Genomic DNA, 18,181 nt, shown 5'->3' with positions numbered 1-18,181 from the left:
GGCAGGCAATTAGGCAGTTAATTAGGCAGACAATTAGGCAGGCAGTTAGGCAGTTAATAAGGACATGTAATTAGGCAGGCAATCAAGCATTTACTTAGGCAGTCAATTATGCAGTTAATTAGGCAGGCATTAAGGCAGGCAATTAGGCAGGCAAAGACAGTTAATAGGCCAGTTAATTAGGCAGTTAATTAAGCAGGCAATTAGGCAAGAAATTAGGCAGGCAATTAGGCAGGCAATTAGGCAGGCATTAAGGCAGGCAATTAGGCAGGCAACAAGGCAGGCATTTAGGCAGGCAATGAAACAGTTAATTAGGAGGGCAATTAGGCAGGCAATCCAGCAGTTTTAAGGCAGGCAATTAGGCAGTTAATTAGGCAGGCAATTAGGCAGTAAATTAGGCAGTTAATTATGCAGGCAATTAGGCAGGCAATTAGGCAGTTAATTAGGCAGTTAATTAGTCAGTTAATTAGGCAGGCAATTATGCAGGCGATTATGCAGGCGATTATACAGGCAATTAGGCAGTTCATTAGGCAGGCAATTAGGCAGTTAATTAGGCAGTTAGTTAGGCAGTTTATTAGGCGGGCAATTAGGCAGTCAATCCAGCAGTTAATTAGGCAGGCAATTAGGCAGTTAATTAGGCACTTAATTAGTAAGTTAATTAGTTAGGCATTAAGGCAGGCGATTAGGCAGGCAATTAGGCAATTTATTAGGCAGTTAATAAGGCAGGCAATTAGGCAGGCATATATGCAGGAAATTAGTCAGTTAATTAGGCAGGCAATTAGGCAGGCAACAAGGCAGGCATTTAGGCAGGCAATGAGGCAGTTAATTAGGTGGGCAATTAAGCAGGCAATCCAGCAGGCAATTAGGCTGGCAATTAGGCAGTTAATTAGGCAGGCAGTTAGGCAGTTAAATAGGCAGTCAATTAGGCAGGCAATCCAGCAGTTAATTAGGCAGGCAATTAGCAGGTAAATAGGCAGTTAATTAGGCAGTTAATTAGGCAGTAAAGTATGCAGGCAATTAGGCAGGCAATTAGGCAGGCAATTAGGCAGGCAATAAGAAAGGCTTTTAGGCAGGCAATGAGGCAGGTAATTAGGCGGGCAATAAGGCAGGCAATTATGCAGGCAATTAGGCAGTTAATTAGGCAGGTAATTAGAAAGGCAATTAGGCAGGCAATTAGGCAGGCAATTAGGCAGGCAATTAGGCAGGCAATTAGGCAGGCTAATAGGCATTTAATTATGCAGGAAATTAGGCATTTAATTAGGCAGGCAATTAGGCAGTCAACAAGGCAGGCTTTTAGGCAGGCAATGAGGCAGTTAATTAGGCAGGCAATTAGGCAAGCAATCCAGCAGTTAATTAGGCAGGCAATTAGGCAGTTAATTAGGCAGTTTATTAGTCAGTAAATTAGGCAGTTATTAGGCAGGCAATTAGGAAGGCAATTAGGCATTTAATTAGGCAGTTAATTAGTCAGTTAATAAGGCAGGCAATTAGGCAGGCAATTATGCAGGCAATTAGGCAGGCAATTAGGCAGTTACTTAGGCAAGCAATTAGGCAGTTAATTAGGCAGTTAATTAGTCAGGCAATTAGGCAGGTAATTAGGCAGTTTATTAGGCAGGCAATTAGGCAAGCAATAAGGCAGGCCTTTAAGCAGGCAATGATGCAGTTAATTAGGCGGGCAATTAGGCAGGCAATTAGGCAGGCAGTTAGGCAGTTAATTAGTCAGGCAATTAGGCAGGCAATCCAGCAATTACTTAGGCAGGAAATTAGGCAGTTAATTAGGCAGGCATTAAGGCAGGCATTTAGGCAGGCAATTAGGCAGTTAATTAGGCAGTTAATTAGGCAGTTAATTAGGCAGTTAATTAGGCAGGCAATTAGGCAGGCATTTATGCAGGAAACTAGGCAGTTAATTAGGCAGGCAATTATGCAGTTAATTAGGCAGTTTATTAGGGGAGTAATTTGGCAGGCAATCCAGCAGTTAATTAGGCAGGCAATTAGGCAGTTAAACAGGCAGTTAATTAGGCAGTTAATTAGGCAGTTAATTAGGCAGGCAATTTTTCAGGCAACAAGGTAGGCTTTTAGGCAGGCAATGAGGCAGTTAATTAGGCGGGCAATTAGGCAGGCAATCCAGCAGTTAATAAGGCAGGCAATTAGGCAGTTAATTATGCAGTTAATTAGGCAGTTTATTAGGGGAGTAATTTGGCAGGTAATTAGGCGGGCAATTAGGAAGGCAATCCAGCAGTTAATTAGGCAGGCAATTAGGCAGGCTTTTAGGCAGGCAATGAGGCAGGTAATTAGGCGGGAAATAAGGCATGCAATTATGCAGGCAATTAGGCAGTTAATTAGGCAGGTAATTAGGAAGTCAATTAGGCAGGAAATTAGGCAGTTAATTAAGCAGTTAATTAGGCAGTTAATAAGGCAGGCAATTAGGCAGGCAATTAGGCAGGCAATTAGGCAGGCAATTATGCAGGTAATTAGGCAGTTAATTAGGCAGTTAATTAGGCAGGCAATTAGGCAGGCAATTAGGCAGGCAATTAGGCAGGCAATTATGCAGGTAATTAGGCAGTATATTAGGCAGGCAATTAGGCAGGCAATCCAGCAGTTAATTAGGCAGGCAATTAGGCAGTTATTTAGGCAGGCATTAAAGCAGGCAATTAGGCAGGCAATTAGGCAGTTAATTAGGCAATTAGTTAGGCAGTTAATTAGGCTGGCAATTAGGCAGGCAAATATGCGGGCAATTAGGCAGTTAATTAGGCAGGCATTTAGGCAGGTAACAAGGCAGTCTTTTAAAAAGGCAATGAGGCAGTTAATTAGGCGGGCAATTAGGCAGGCAATCCAGCAGTTAATTAGGCAGGCAATATGGCAGTTAATTAGGCAGTTAATTAGGCAGGCAATTAAGCAGTTAATTAGGCAGGCAATAAGGAAGGCAACAAGGCAGGCTTTTAGGCACACAATGAGGCATTTAATTAAACGGGCAATTAGGAAGGCAATCCAGCAGTAATTAGGCAGGCAATTAGGCAGTTAATTAGGCAGTTAATTTGCCAGTTAATTATGCAGGCAATTAGGCAGGCAATTAGGCAGGCAACAAGGCAGGCTTTTAGGCAGGCAATGAGGCTGTTAATAAGGCGGGCAATTAGGCAGGCAATCCAGAAGTTAATTAGGCAGGCAATTAGCAGGTAAATAGGCAGTTAATTAGGCAGTTAATTAGGCAGTTAGTATGCAGGCAATTAGGCAGGCAATTAGGCAGGCAATTAGGCAGGCAATAAGAAAGGCTTTTAGGCAGGCAATGAGGAAGGTAATTAGGCGGGCAATAAGTTAGGCAATTATTCAGGCAATTAGGCAGTTAATTAGGCAGGTAATTAGGAAGGTAATTAGGAAGGAAATAAGGCAGGCAATAAGCAGTTAATTAGGCAGTTATTTAGGCAGTTAATTTGGCAGGCAATTATGCAGGCAAATAGGCAGTTAATTAGGCAGGCAATTAGGCAGGCAACAATGCAGGTTTTTAGGCAGGCAATGAGGCAGTTAATTAGGCGGGCAATTAGGCAGGCAATCCAGCAGTTAATTAGGCAGGCAATCCAGCAGTTAATTAGGCACTTAATTAGGTAGGCATTAAGGCAGGCAATTAGGCAGGCAATTAGGCAGGCAATTAGGCAGTTAATTAGGCAGTTAATTAGGCAGGCAATTAGGCAGGCATTTATGCAAGAAATTAGGCAGTTAATTAGGCAGGCAATTAGGCAGGCATTCCAGCAGTTAATATGGCAGGCAATTAGGCAGTTTATTATGCAGTAATTAGGCAGTTAATTAGGCAGGCAATTACGCAGGCAACAAGGTAGGCTTTTAGGCAGGCAATGTGTCAGTAAATTAGGCAAGCAATTAGGCAGGCAATCCAGCAGGCAATTAGGCAGGCATTTATGCAGGCAATTAGGCAGTTAATTAGGCAGGCAATTATGCAGGCAATAAGGCAGACTTTTAGGCAGGCAATGAGGCAGTTAATTAGGCGGGCAATTAGGCTGGCAATTAGGCAGTTAATTAGGCAGGCAGTTAGGCAGTTAATTAAGCAGTTAATTAGGCAGGCAATTAGGCAGTTAATTAGGCAGGCATTAATGCAGGCAATTATGCAGGCAATTAGGCAGTTAATTAGGCAGTTAATTAGGCAGGCAATAAGGCAGTTCATTAGGCAGTTAATTAGGCAGGCATTTAGGCAGTTATTTAGGCAGACAATTAGGCAGGCAACAAGGCAGGCTTTTAGTCAGGCAATGAGGCAGTTAATTAGGCGGGCAATTTGGAAGGAAATAAGCAGTTAATTAGGCAGTTAATAAGGCAGTTAATATGGCAGGCAATTAGGCAGGCAATCCAGCAGGCAATTAGGCAGGCAATTATGCAGACAATTAGGCAGGCATTAATGCAGGCATTAATGCAGGCAATTATGCAGCCAATTAGGCAGTTAATTAGGCAGTTAATTAGGCAGGCAATTAGGCAGGCAATTAGGAAGGCAATTAGGCAGGCAATGAGGCAGGCAATTAGGCAGGTAAATAGGCAGTTAATTAGGCAGTTAATTAGGCAGGCAATAAGGCAGGCAATTATGCAAGCAATTAGGCAGTTAATTAGGCAGGCAATTAGGCAGGCAATTAGGCAGGCAATTAGGCAGGCAATAAGAAAGGCTTTTAGGCAGGCAATGAGGCAGGTAATTAGGCAGGCAATAAGGCAGGCAATTATGCAAGCAATTAGGCAGTTAATTAGGCAGGTAATTAGAAAGGCAATTAGGCAGGAAATTAGGCAGGCAATTAGGCAGGCAATTAGGCAGGCATTAAGGCAGGCAATTAGGCAGGCAACAAGGCAGGCATTTAGGCAGGCAATGAAACAGTTAATTAGGAGGGCAATTAGGCAGGCAATCCAGCAGTTTTAAGGCAGGCAATTAGGCAGTAAATTAGGCAGTTAAATATGCAGGCAATTAGGCAGGCAATTAGGCAGTTAATTAGGCAGTTAATTAGTCAGTTAATTAGGCAGGCAATTATGCAGGCGATTATGCAGGCAATTATACAGGCAATTAGGCAGTTCATTAGGCAGGCAATTAGGCAGTTAATTAGGCAGTTAGTTAGGCACTTAATTAGGAAGTTAATTAGTTAGGCATTAAGGCAGGCAATTAGGCAGGCAATTAGGCAGGCAATTAGGCAATTTATTAGGCAGTTAATAAGGCAGGCAATTAGGCAGGCATATATGCAGGAAATTAGGCAGTTAATTAGGCAGGCAATTAGGCAGGCAACAAGGCAGGCATTTAGGCAGGCAATGAGGCAGTTAATTAGGTGGGCAATTAAGCAGGCAATCCAGCAGGCAATTAGGCTGGCAATTAGGCAGTTTATTAGGCAGGCAGTTAGGCAGTTAAATAGGCAGTCAATTAGGCAGGCAATCCAACAGTTAATTAGGCAGGCAATTAGGCAGTTAATTAGGCAGGCATTAATGCAGGCAATTATGCAGCCAATTAGGCAGTTAATTAGGCAGTTAATTAGGCAGGCAATTAGGCAGGCAATTAGGCATTTAATTAAGCAGGCATTAAGGCAGACAATTAGGAAGGCAATTAGGCAGGCAATGAGGCAGGTAATTAGGCAGTTAATTAGGCAGTTAATTAGGCTTTTAATAAGGCAGTCAATTAGGCAGGCACTTACGCAGGCAAGTAGGCAGTTAATAAGCAGGCAATTAGGCAGGCAATACGGAAGGCTTTTAGGCAGGCAATGAGACAGTTAATTAGGCGGGCAATTAGGCAGGCAATCCAGCAGTTAATTAGGCAGGCAATTAGCAGGTAAATAGGCAGTTAATTAGGCAGTTAATTAGGCAGTAAAGTATGTAGGCAATTAGGCAGGCAATTAGGCAGGCAATTAGGCAGGCAATAAGAAAGGCTTTTAGGCAGGCAATGAGGCAGGTAATTAGGTGGGCAATAAGGCAGGCAATTATGCAGGCAATTAGGCAGTTAATTAGGCAGGTAATTAGAAAGCAATTAGGCAGGCAATTAGGCAGGCAATTAGGCAGGCAATTTGGCAGGCTAATAGGCATTTAATTATGCAGGAAATTAGGCATTTAATTAAGCAGGCAATTAGGCAGTCAACAAGGCAGGCTTTTAGGCAGGCAATGAGGCAGTTAATTAGGCAGGCAATTAGGCAAGCAATCCAGCAGTTAATTAGGCAGGCAATTAGGCAGTTAATTAGGCAGTTTATTAGTCAGTAAATTAGGCAGTTAATTAGGAAGGCAATTAGGCATTTAATTAGGCAGTTAATTAGTCAGTTAATAAGGCAGGCAATTAAACAGGCAATTATGCAGGCAATTAGGCAGGCAATTAGGCAGTTACTAAGGCAAGCAATTAGGCAGTTAATTAGGCAGTTAATTAGTCAGGCAATTAGGCAGGTAATTAGGCAGTTTATTAGGCAGGCAATTAAGCAAGCAATAAGGCAGGCCTTTAAGCAGGCAATGATGCAGTTAATTAGGCGGGCAATTAGGCAGGCAATTAGGCAGTTAATTAGTCAGGCAATTAGGCAGGCAATCCAGCAATTACTTAGGCAGGAAATTAGGCAGTTAATTAGGCAGGCATTAAGGCAGGCATTTAGGCAGGCAATTAGGCAGTTAATTAGGCAGTTAATTAGGCAGTTAATTAGGCAGGCAATTAGGCAGGCATTTATGCAGGAAATTAGGCAGTTAATTAAGCAGGCAATTATGCAGTTAATTAGGCAGTTTATTAGGGGAGTAATTTGGCAGGCAATCCAGCAGTTAATTAGGCAGGCAATTAGGCAGTTAAACAGGCAGTTAATTAGGCAGTTAATTAGGCAGTTAATTAGGCAGGCAATTTTTCAGGCAACAAGGTAGGCTTTTAGGCAGGCAATGAGGCAGTTAATTAGGCGGGCAATTAGGCAGGCAATCCAGCAGTTAATAAGGCAGGCAATTAGGCAGTTAATTATGCAGTTAATTAGGCAGTTTATTAGGGGAGTAATTTGGCAGGCAATCCAGCAGTTAATTAGGCAGGCAATTAGGCAGTTAAACAGGCAGTTAATTAGGCAGTTAATTAGGCAGTTAATTAGGCAGGCAATTTTTCAGGCAACAAGGTAGACTTTTAGGCAGGCAATGAGGCAGTTAATTAGGCGGGCAATTAGGCAGGCAATCCAGCAGGCAATTAGGCAGGCAATTATGCAGGCAATTAGGCAGTTAATTAGACAGGCAATTAGGCAGGCAATAAGGCAGACTTATAGGCAGGCAATGAGGCAGTTAATTAGGCGGGCATTTAGGCTGGCAATTAGGCAGTTAATTAGGCAGGCAGTTAGGCAGTTAATTAGGCAGGAAATTAGGCAGGCAATTCAGCAGTTAATTAGGCAGGCAATTAGGCAGTTAATTAGGCAGGCATTAATGCAGGCAATTATGCAATTAATTAGGCAATTAATTAGGCAGGCAATTAGGCATTTAATTAGGCAGGCATTAAGGCAGTCATTTAGGTAGTTAATTAAGCAGTTAATTAGGCAGTAAATTAGGCAGGCAATGAGGCAGGCAATAAGGCAGGCAATCCAGCAGTTAATTAGGCAGGCACACAGGCAGTTAATTAGGCAGTTAATTAAGCAGTTAATTAGGCAGTTAATTATTCAGTTAATTAGGCAGTTAATTAGGCAGGTATTTAGGCAGTTATTTAGGCAGGCAATTAGGCAGGCTTTTAGGCAGGTAATGAGGCAGTTAATTAGGCGGGCAATTAGGCAGGCACACAGGCAGTTAATTAGGCAGGCAATTAGGCAGGCAACATGGCAGGCTTTTAGGCAGGCAATGAGGCAGTTAATTAGGCGGGCAATTAGGAAGGCAATCCAGCAGTTAATTAGGCAGGCAATTAGACAGGCTTTTAGGCAGGTAATTAGGCGGGAAATAAGGCATTAAATTATGCAGGCAATTAGGCAGTTAATAAGCAGGTAATTAGGAAGGCAATTAGGCAGGAAATTAGGCAGTTAATTAGGCAGGCAATAAAGAAGTTAATTAGGCAGTTAATTAGGCAGTTAATTAGGCGGGCAATTAGGAAGGCAATCCAGCAGTTAATTAGGCAGGCAAATAGGCAGTTAATTAGGCAGTTAATACGGCAGTTAATTAGGCACTCAATTGGGCAGGCAATAAGGCAGGCTTTAAGGCAGGTAATGAGGCAGGTAATTAGGCGAGCAATAAGGCAGGCAATTAAGCAGGCAATTAGGCATTTACTTAGGCAGTTAATTAGGCAGCTAACTAGGAATGCAATTAGGCAGGCAATTAGACAGTTAATTAAGCAGTTAATTAGGCAGTTAATTAGGCAGGCAATTAGGCAGGCAAATATGCAGGCAATTAGCCAGTTAATTAAGCAGTTAATTAGGCAGGCGATTAAGCAGTTAATTAGGCAGTTAATTAGGCAGTTAATTAGGCAGTTAACTAGAAAGGCAATAAGCAGTTTATTAGGCAGGAAAATAAGCAGTTAATTAGGCAGTTAATTAGGCTGTTATTTAGGCTGGCAATTAGGCAGGCAATTAGGCAGGCAATAAGGCAGGCTTTAAGGCAGGCAATGAGGCAGGTAATTAAGCGGGCAATAAGGCAGGCAATTAGGCAGGCAATTAGGCAATTAATTATGCAGTTAATTAGGCAGTTAACCCTTTCATGACCAAACATCAAAAAATTTGGTTTTTTAATAAAAACCCCTTGAAACCTTCAATAAAATATACCAATAAACATGTTCTAGGAATATGATTTATTTATAATACTGATTTCATAAAAATATTTTAACGGGACTTTTAAGTCCCATTGGGCCATTGGGTACAAAAGACTACAAACAAAAGCTACATATAAAAAATCACAATAAATCACTAACTCATAAATATTAATATGTTTTACAGCAATTTTACTTTACTTTCCACAATAATACCTACCATTATCAATTATAAATTTTTTTATAACAATAAACACACATCGATAACATTTTCTGTCCTTTTTTTTTTACTTGTGACTACTGAACTTTGCGTATTTTGACAATCTGAAAACGTAATGAAATTGACAATACAAATTATTTCTGTTACTCATCAATACTGGTCAAAATTTTAAACAATTTCTACTACAAATATTATTAATTTTATACGAAGTATGTATCTGACAAGATCATTATTTTCTGCACATATTAGGTATGTATCTATAATTTCCTTACACCTAATGAGCTTTGCACATACAAACTGACTGGTATGACAAGTAGTATTTACCTTTTACACATATATTTCTATAAAAATATTGAACTAAAACTCTATGAAATATACTGTCACTCAACATTATCATCATTTACTGCAGTATAAAATTTTTTTTCCTTCATTTTCTTTCACCTGCAGAGATCTGCTGTCATTTCGACGAAAGACATTTACAACAAATTATATTTACAGTTTACTCATAAATAATAATAACATATTGAAGATTGCCAACTACAAAAATTAAATAATAAAAATATTTACTCAGTCTAAAGAACATAACTTGCTGCTAAATGTTTTTTTTTCTCTCTCTGTTGACTAAAGTAACTACATATTTTGCACCGAATACCCTTGACAACACACATACATTATCTTTATCACATAAAGACTGGTCTATACTTGGAACAATGACCTTCTTGTAAATATTCCAACTTATACAGAGTCACTCAATAATAGGGACATCATGATATGCTGCAAAACAATTTTTTTTTGTCATTGCAGCACAGATGAACTCTACACATTTTACATACACTGAATGGTCTTGATTCAATTTTTTTCAGGCTGCATACTTCACACCTGCCCCGTTTTTTCACAAATTGGGGCCAATGGCATCCCCGATTGCCAATGCGTACATCAAGTGGTACAGAGTACATCTGTTTTCCTCTTTTTGGGTGGGGAGGGGGAGTAGAAGAACTCGGCCTCTTTGAGACACACTTCTGCCTTCCTATTGGTGTTTGGACAATCAAGTCTTGTGCTACTGATCTCCTGAATTCTAACACTGTCATTTTAGGAAACATCAAGTTATGAATAACAAAGGAATTTACAAAACAAATGTCCAATACACCCCAAAATATTCTTTGCCACCACTTCCTGGATTTCCTATTGACACAATACAGAGCACGCAGCTGATCAGCTTTATCTACCCCTCCCATTTTCTCATTATAATCCTGACCACCCTTGGACAAGAGATATCTACTTTGGAGCCATCTTGTTTCCGTCGTTTTACTATTGTTTCTTCACTACCATGGAAATTGCTTGCCAGTAAAACAGCTCTATTGTCCTTCCACTTGAAAACAGTTATTCCCATGTTTGAAACTCTGAAGTCTGACTCCCCACGGCTCAGTGAAGAATCATTTGCCAGCTGTGGAATAATTTTTCTATTGCTTCTTATTGTACCGCAAGCTAGAATTTTTTCTACTTTCAGTTTTTCAAGCAGAGCAACAGAAGTAAAATAGTTGTCAAAGTACACCTGCAAGCCTGTTCCCCAGAATGGTTTAGTAAGAGTGAGGACTACTCTTTCACCTAACCCATATTTCGATAACTCTTCGTCAACTATTTCCTCTCGCCCTTGATACACTCTGAAACCCACAATGTAACCATTTTGGTCAGCTATACACCATAACTTGTAACCTCGCTTGATTGGTTTCTTTGGATTGTACTGTTTCAAAGAACTTCTTCCTTTGAAACGAATCATGGACTCGTCAACACTAACAGACTGTGTCACATTGTACAAAGAAGAAAACTGTGAATTAAAAATATCAATCAAGGGTTGGATTTTGTACAGTTTATTCTTGCAGTCAACCGGTTTTGATGTGTTGTCATTACAGTGCAGGTGTGTCAAAATATCATCAAAACGTTTTCGTGGCATTGCACTTGAAATTATATGGACACCTAAATCATTACTTGTACTCCAGTAATGTTTCCAGGATTGAAGTTGTACATAGCCCATCACAAAATTAATTCCAATGAAGGCAAGAAACTCTTTTTCAGTCATGGCTAGTGTTTTCATCTTTTGTGTAGCATACAGATTTGATTGATAGCAGACATGATCTATCAAGGGACCACACATCTTTATAAATACATCAGTTGGTGTGTTGCACCCAGCGAAATGATCTTCTATAGGACCTGAAACAAAATAATAAAAATATAGATAATATATGTTACAACCACAATGGGACAATAATTATTATACATTTCCAAGTTCTAGTAGTCAGGACTCGACTTCCATAAAGGTGATCCGGGTTCAATTCCTGGCAGGTTCCATTCTCGTTTTCACATGTGCGAATCATGCCAGATGTAATTTATCGTCAATGTGTTTTCTCGGGGCACTCCAATTTCCCCTTCTCTTTCATTCCGGCACTGCTACATACACACACGTAATTCACCATCAGCTATCATAACCGCTCAAATATCGCCACTTATAAATTACCAAATAACTATATTACCTTCTGGGTGAAGATACTCCGGTATTTCTGTAGTCACTGTCTTTTTCTTCCATCCCCTGGGTGCGTCTTTGGGAGGCGGTGTTTTAGTTTGCATGCTGTCGTTCTCATTGCAAGAAGTATTGCCTTCAGGATCTTGTAATAAGCACTCATCATTTCCAGAAGGTGGCTGGGTCACAGTCTGGTCCACAGTTGCCTCTGCAAAAATTTATAGAATAAAAACACCAATTACAATTGAAAAAGCGTGATTCCATGCTACATGAAAAAATGCAATCTCAAAAAAAAATATCACATGACTTCACCAGGATTCGAACCCAGATCCTCCAGACATGACGAAACTATGCTAACCACTACTCTACAGGAACACATGATAAGCAAGATGCTTGAATATGTATCATCAGTACTTGCAAGCGCAAACATTATCTTCATTACAGTGCAGGTGTGTCAAAATATCATCAAAACGTTTTCGTGGCATTGCACTTGAAATTATATGGACACCTAAACCATTACTTGTACTCCAGTAATGTTTCCAGGATGGAAGTTGTACATAGCCCATCACAAAATTTATTCCAATGAAGGCAAGAAACTCTTTTACAGTCATGGCTAGTGTTTTCATCTTTTGTGTAGCATACAGATTTGATTGATAGCAGACATGATCTATCAAGGGACCACACATCTTTATAAATACATCAGTTGGTGTGTTGCACCCAGCAAAATGATCTTCTATAGGACCTGAAACAAAATAATAAAAATATAGATAATATATGTTACAACCACAATGGGACAATAATTATTATACATTTCCAAGTTCTAGTAGTCAGGACTCGACTTCCATAAAGGTGATCCGGGTTCAATTCCTGGCAGGTTCCATTCTCGTTTTCACATGTGCGAATCATGCCAGATGTAATTTATCGTCAATGTGTTTTCTCGGGGCACTCCAATTTCCCCTGCTCTTTCATTCCGGCACTGCTACATACACACACGTAATTCACCATCAGCTATCATAACCGTTCAAATATCGCCACTTATAAATTACCAAATAACTATATTACCTTCTGGGTGAAGATACTCCGGTATTTCTGTAGTCACTGTCTTTTTCTTCCATCCCCTGGGTGCGTCTTTGGGAGGCGGTGTTTTAGTTTGCATGCTGTCGTTCTCATTGCAAGAAGTATTGCCTTCAGGATCTTGTAATAAGCACTCATCATTTCCAGAAGGTGGCTGGGTCACAGTCTGGTCCACAGTTGCCTCTGCAAAAATTTATAGAATAAAAACACCAATTACAATTGAAAAAGCGTGATTCCATGCTACATGAAAAAATGCAATCTCAAAAAAAAATATCACATGACTTCACCAGGATTCGAACCCAGATCCTCCAGACATGACGAAACTATGCTAACCACTACTCTACAGGAACACATGATAAGCAAGATGCTTGAATATGTATCATCAGTACTTGCAAGCGCAAACATTATCTTAGAAATCAAGGCAAAATTATAATATTCATTATATGTGAGCATAAAAAAAAGTAGGTTACTCACATTTTGCCAGATTATAAATATAAAATCACTTTGCGTAACGGTTGCACGGCGAATAACTAGTTTACCACTAAACTGCAATATATTGTATCAAAGGAAATAAAGTAACTAAGCTATATACATGCACATTACAACAATATGAATATTGTTTAGAAAATTACCTTCAGCAGCTAAAAGTTTGTCAAAGACAGAAGAAAAATTATCTTGTTCTTCTGTAGCCACATTTCTCTCGTCATCACTACTATCTTCTACTTCAGTATCAGTATCGTCTGGAATATCTTCAAACAATATTTTATAAGCCTCTTCATTAGTAAGGCCTTTTTTGCGATTCATATTTCTTGTACTTCAATAAAAGATACGCTTTTCACAAAGAAAACACAAATCAATATCTAACACTGCTTTGTCTATGGTTTCGTGTTATTACAAAGAGTTGAAAATACGAATTTTATAAACCAAAAACTAATAATATGCTCTGGTTTGTAAACCACGTTTCTTAGTGTGACAATACCGCCAAATGCCCAACGGGACTTACCAGTCCCGAGAGAAAAACTTAAAATTTTTAAGAAAATAAAAACGTTTAACTGTTCCAAAAATTATTTTTATGCAGATAATTGTAAAAAGTGCAGGCGGTAATTATAGTATAATCACTGGAAATAAATAACAGTGTAAAAAAAAAAGTTCAAAAGTTTTGTACTTGTAGCGCATGTTTACAACACGCAGCTCGGTGAAGAAAGTGAAGTCTAGCACGATCTAGCGAGTAACCTGCGAACCACTTGCACACAAGCTGTTCTGGACAATGGGACTGAGATGTCCCGATAATCAGCTAGTTAGGAAACATTTTACACATGATTTCAAATGCTTTAATAGTAACCGGGACGTTTGAGTCCCAGTGGTCAAGAAAGGGTTAACTAGGAAGGCAATTAGGCAGGAAATTAAGCAGTTAACTAAGCAATTAATTAGGCAGTTAATTAGGCAGTTTATTAAGCAGTTTATTAGGCAGTTAATAAGGCAGGGTTTTAGGCAGGCAATGGGGCAGGTAATTAGGCGGGCAATAAGGCAGGCAATTAGGCAGGTAATTAGGCGGGCAATACGACAGGCAATTAGGCAGGCAATTAGGCAGGCTTTTAGGCAGGCAATGAGGCAGGTAATTAGGTGGGCAATAAGGCAGGCAATTAGGCAGTTAATTAAACAGTTAAATAGGCAGTTAATTAGGCAGGCAATTAGGCAGGCAATTAGGCAGGCATTTATGCAGGCAGTTAATTAGGCAGGCAATTAGGCAGGCAACAAGGCAGGCTTTTAGGCAGGCAATGAGGCAGTTAATTAGGCGGGCAATTAGGAAGGCAATCCAGCAGTTAATTAGGCAGGCAAAAAGGCAGTTAATTAGGCAGTTAATTAGGCAGTTAATTAGGCAGGCAATAAGGCAGGCAAAAAGGCAGGCTTTAAGGCAGGCAATGAGGCAGGTAATTAGGCAGGCAATAAGGCAGGCAATTAGGGAGGTAATTAGGTGGGCAATACGACAGGCAATTAGGCAGGCAATTAGGCAGGCTTTTAGGCAGGCAATGAGGCAGGTAATTAGGCGGGCAATAATGCAGGCAATTAGGCAGTTAATTAGGCAGTTAAATAGGCAGTTAATTAGGCAGGCAATTAGGCTGGCAATTAGGCAGGCATTTATGCAGGCAGTTAATTAGGCAGGCAATTAGGCAGGCAACAAGGCAGGCTTATAGGCAGGCAATGAGGCAGTTAATTAGGCGGGCAATTAGGAAGGCAATCCAGCAGTTAATTAGGCAGGCAAAAAGGCAGTTAATTAGGCAGTTAATTAGGCAGTTAATTAGGCAGGCAATTAGGCAGGCAATTAGGCAGGCTTTAAGAAAGACAATAAGGCAGGTAATTAGTCAGGCAATAAGGCAGGCATTTAGGCAGGCAATTAGGCCATTAATTAGGCAGTTAATTAGGCAGTTAACTAGGAAGGCAATTAGGCAGGCAATTAGGCAGGCAATAAGGAAGGCTTTGAGGCAGGCAATGAGGCAAGTAATTAGGCGGGAAATAAGGCAAGCAATAAGGCAAGCAATTAGGCAATTTATTAGGCAGTTAATTAGGCAGTTAACTAGGAAGGCAATAAGCAGTTAATTAGGCAGGCAAATAAGCAGTTAATTAGGCAGTTAATTAGGCAGTTAATTAGGCAGTAACTAGGAAGGCAATTAGGCAGGCAATTAGGCAGTTGATTAAGCAATTAATTAGGCAGGCAATTAGGCAGTTGATTAAGCAATTAATAAGGCAGTTAATTAGGCAGTTAATTAAACAGTTTCTTAGGCAGTTAATTAGGCAGGCAATTAGGCAGGCAAATATGCAGGCAATTAGGCAGTTAATTAGGCAGGCAATTAGGCAGTTAATTAGGCAGGCAATTAGGCAGGCAATAAGGCAGGCTTTTAGGCAGGCAATGAGGCATTTATTTAGGCAGGCAGTTAGGCAGTTAATTAGGCAGGCATTAAGGCAGGCAATTAGGCAGGCAATTAGGCAGGCAACAAGGCAGGCTTTTAGGAAGGCAATTAGGCAGTTAATTAGGCGGGCAATTAGGAAGGCAATCCAGCAGTTAATTAGGCAGGCAATTAGGCAGGCTTTTAGGCAGGCAATGAGGCAGGTAATTAGGCGGGAAATAAGGCATGCAATTATGCAGGCAATTAGGCAGTTAATTAGGCAGGTAATTAGGAAGTCAATTAGGCAGGAAATTAGGCAGTTAATTAAGCAGTTAATTAGGCAGTTAATAAGGCAGGCAATTAGGCAGGCAATTAGGCAGGCAATTATGCAGGTAATTAGGCAGTTAATTAGGCAGTTAATTAGGCAGGCAATTAGGCAGGCAATTAGGCAGGCAATTATGCAGGTAATTAGGCAGTATATTAGGCAGGCAATTAGGCAGGCAATCCAGCAGTTAATTAGGCAGGCAATTAGGCAGTTATTTAGGCAGGCATTAAAGCAGGCAATTAGGCAGGCAATTAGGCAGTTAATTAGGCAATTAGTTAGGCAGTTAATTAGGCTGGCAATTAGGCAGGCAAATATGCGGGCAATTAGGCAGTTAATTAGGCAGGCATTTAGGCAGGTAACAAGGCAGTCTTTTAAAAAGGCAATGAGGCAGTTAATTAGGCGGGCAATTAGGCAGGCAATCCAGCAGTTAATTAGGCAGGCAATATGGCAGTTAATTAGGCAGTTAATTAGGCAGGCAATTAAGCAGTTAATTAGGCAGGCAATTAGGAAGGCAACAAGGCAGGCTTTTAGGCACACAATGAGGCATTTAATTAAACGGGCAATTAGGAAGGCAATCCAGCAGTAATTAGGCAGGCAATTAGGCAGTTAATTAAGCAGTTAATTTGCCAGTTAATTATGCAGGCAATTAGGCAGGCAATTAGGCAGGCAACAAGGCAGGCTTTTAGGCAGGCAATGAGGCTGTTAATAAGGCGGGCAATTAGGCAGGCAATCCAGAAGTTAATTAGGCAGGCAATTTGCAGGTAAATAGGCAGTTAATTAGGCAGTTAATTAGGCAGTTAGTATGCAGGCAATTAGGCAGGCAATTAGGCAGGCAATTAGGCAGGCAATAAGAAAGGCTTTTAGGCAGGCAATGAGGAAGGTTATTAGGCGGGCAATAAGTTAGGCAATTATTCAGGCAATTAGGCAGTTAATTAGGCAGGTAATTAGGAAGGTAATTAGGAAGGAAATAAGGCAGGCAATTAGGCAGGCAATTTGGCATTTAATTAGGCAGGCTAATAGGCATTTAATTATGCAGGAAATTAGGCATTTAATTAGGCAGGCAATTAGGCAGTCAACAAGGCAGGCTATAAGCAGACAATGAGGCAGTTAATTAGGCGGGCAATTAGGCAGGCAATCCAGCAGTTAATTAAGCAGGCAATTAGGCAGGCAATTATGCAGGCAATTCGGCAGTTAATTAGGCAGGCAATTAGGCAGGCAACAATGCAGGCTTTTAGGCAGGCAATGAGGCAGTTAAAAAGGCGGGCAATTAGTCAGGCAATCCAGCAGTTAATTAGGCAAACAATTAGGCAGTTAATTAGGCACTTAATTAGGCAGTTAATTAGGTAGGCATTAAGGCAGGCAATCAGGCAGGCAATTAGGCAGGCAATTAGGCAGTTAATTAGGCAGTTAATTAGGCAGTTAATTAGGCAGGCAGTTAGGCAGTTAATTAGGCAGGCAATTAGGCAGGCAATCCAGCAGTTAGTTAGGCAGGCATTTAGGCAGTTAATTAGGCAGGCATTAATGCAGGCAATTATGAAGGCAATTAGGCAGTTAATTAGGCAGTTAATTAGGCAGGCAATTAGGCAGTTAATTAGGCAGTCATTAAGGCAGGCAATTAGGTAGTTAATTAGGCAGTTAATTAGGCAGTAAATTAGGCAGGCAATTAGGCAGGCAATAAGGCAGGCTTTAAGGCAGGCAATGAGGCAGGTAATTAGGGAGGCAATAAGGCAGGCAATTAGGCAGGCAATTAGGCAATTAATTAGGCAGTTAATTAGGCAGTTAACTAGGAAGGCAATTAAGAAGGCAATTAGGCATTTAATTAGCAATTAATTAGGAAAATAATTAGGCAGGAAACTATGCAGGCAAATAGACAGGCAATTAGGCAGGCAATTAGACAGGCAATTATGCAGACAATTAGGCAGTTAATTAGGCGGGCAATTAGGAAGGCAATCCAGCAGTTAATTAGGCAGGCAAATAGGCAGTTAATTTTTCAGTTAATTAGGCAGTTAATTAGGCAGTTAATTAGGCAGGCAATTAGGCAGGCAATAAGGCAGGCTTTAAGGCAGGCAATGAGGCAGGCTTTAAGGCAGGCAATGAGGCAGGTAAATAAGCGGGCAATAAGGCAGGCAATTAGGCACGCAATTAGGCAATTAATTAGGCAGTTAATTAGGCAGTAACTAGGAAGGCAATTAGGCAGGCAATTAGGCAGTTGATTAAGCAATTAATTAGGCAGTTATTTAGGCAGTTAATTAAACAGTTTATTAGGCAGTTAATTAGGCAGGCAATTAGGCAGGCAATTATGCAATCAAAAAGGCAGTCAATTAGCCAGGCAATTAGGCAGGCAAATATGCAGGCAATTAGGCAGTTAATTAGGCAGGCAATTAGGCAGTTATTTAGGCAGGCATTAAGGCAGGCAATTAGGCAGGCAATTAGGCAGGCAACAAGGCAGGCTTTTACGAAGGCAATTAGGCAGTTAATTAGGCGG

General features: G+C 40.5%; 1 protein-coding gene across 1 annotated transcript; it reads right to left on the bottom strand.

Moving 5' to 3' along the window:
• Positions 1 to 11,340: 11,340 nt before the first annotated feature.
• Positions 11,341 to 13,304, bottom strand: LOC134545492 (uncharacterized). The gene is made up of 3 exons (XM_063388602.1): positions 13,119 to 13,304; positions 12,475 to 12,669; positions 11,341 to 11,620 (listed from the first exon to the last, which is right to left on the bottom strand). The coding sequence occupies exons 1-3, from the start codon at positions 13,288 to 13,290 to the stop codon at positions 11,406 to 11,408; spliced, it is 582 nt and encodes a 193-aa protein (XP_063244672.1). The 5' UTR covers positions 13,291 to 13,304; the 3' UTR covers positions 11,341 to 11,405.
• Positions 13,305 to 18,181: the final 4,877 nt, after the last annotated feature.

Source organism: Bacillus rossius, unplaced genomic scaffold (genome assembly GCF_032445375.1).
Source record: "Bacillus rossius redtenbacheri isolate Brsri unplaced genomic scaffold, Brsri_v3 Brsri_v3_scf76, whole genome shotgun sequence".
Lineage (NCBI taxonomy): Eukaryota > Metazoa > Arthropoda > Insecta > Phasmatodea > Bacillidae > Bacillus > Bacillus rossius.
This window is presented reverse-complemented; position numbering and strand designations above follow the sequence as displayed.

Excerpts from the sequence above, each read along its gene's own strand:
- LOC134545492 (XM_063388602.1), bottom strand. The coding sequence starts at position 13,290 with ATGAATCGCAAAAAAGGCCTTACTAATGAAGAGGCTTATAAAATATTG. Across the intron at positions 12,670-13,118 it reads CAAACTTTTAGCTGCTGAAG|AGGCAACTGTGGACCAGACT; the intron begins GTAATTTTCTAA and ends AAATTTTTGCAG. Across the intron at positions 11,621-12,474 it reads GGAGTATCTTCACCCAGAAG|AGGCAACTGTGGACCAGACT; the intron begins GTAATATAGTTA and ends AAATTTTTGCAG.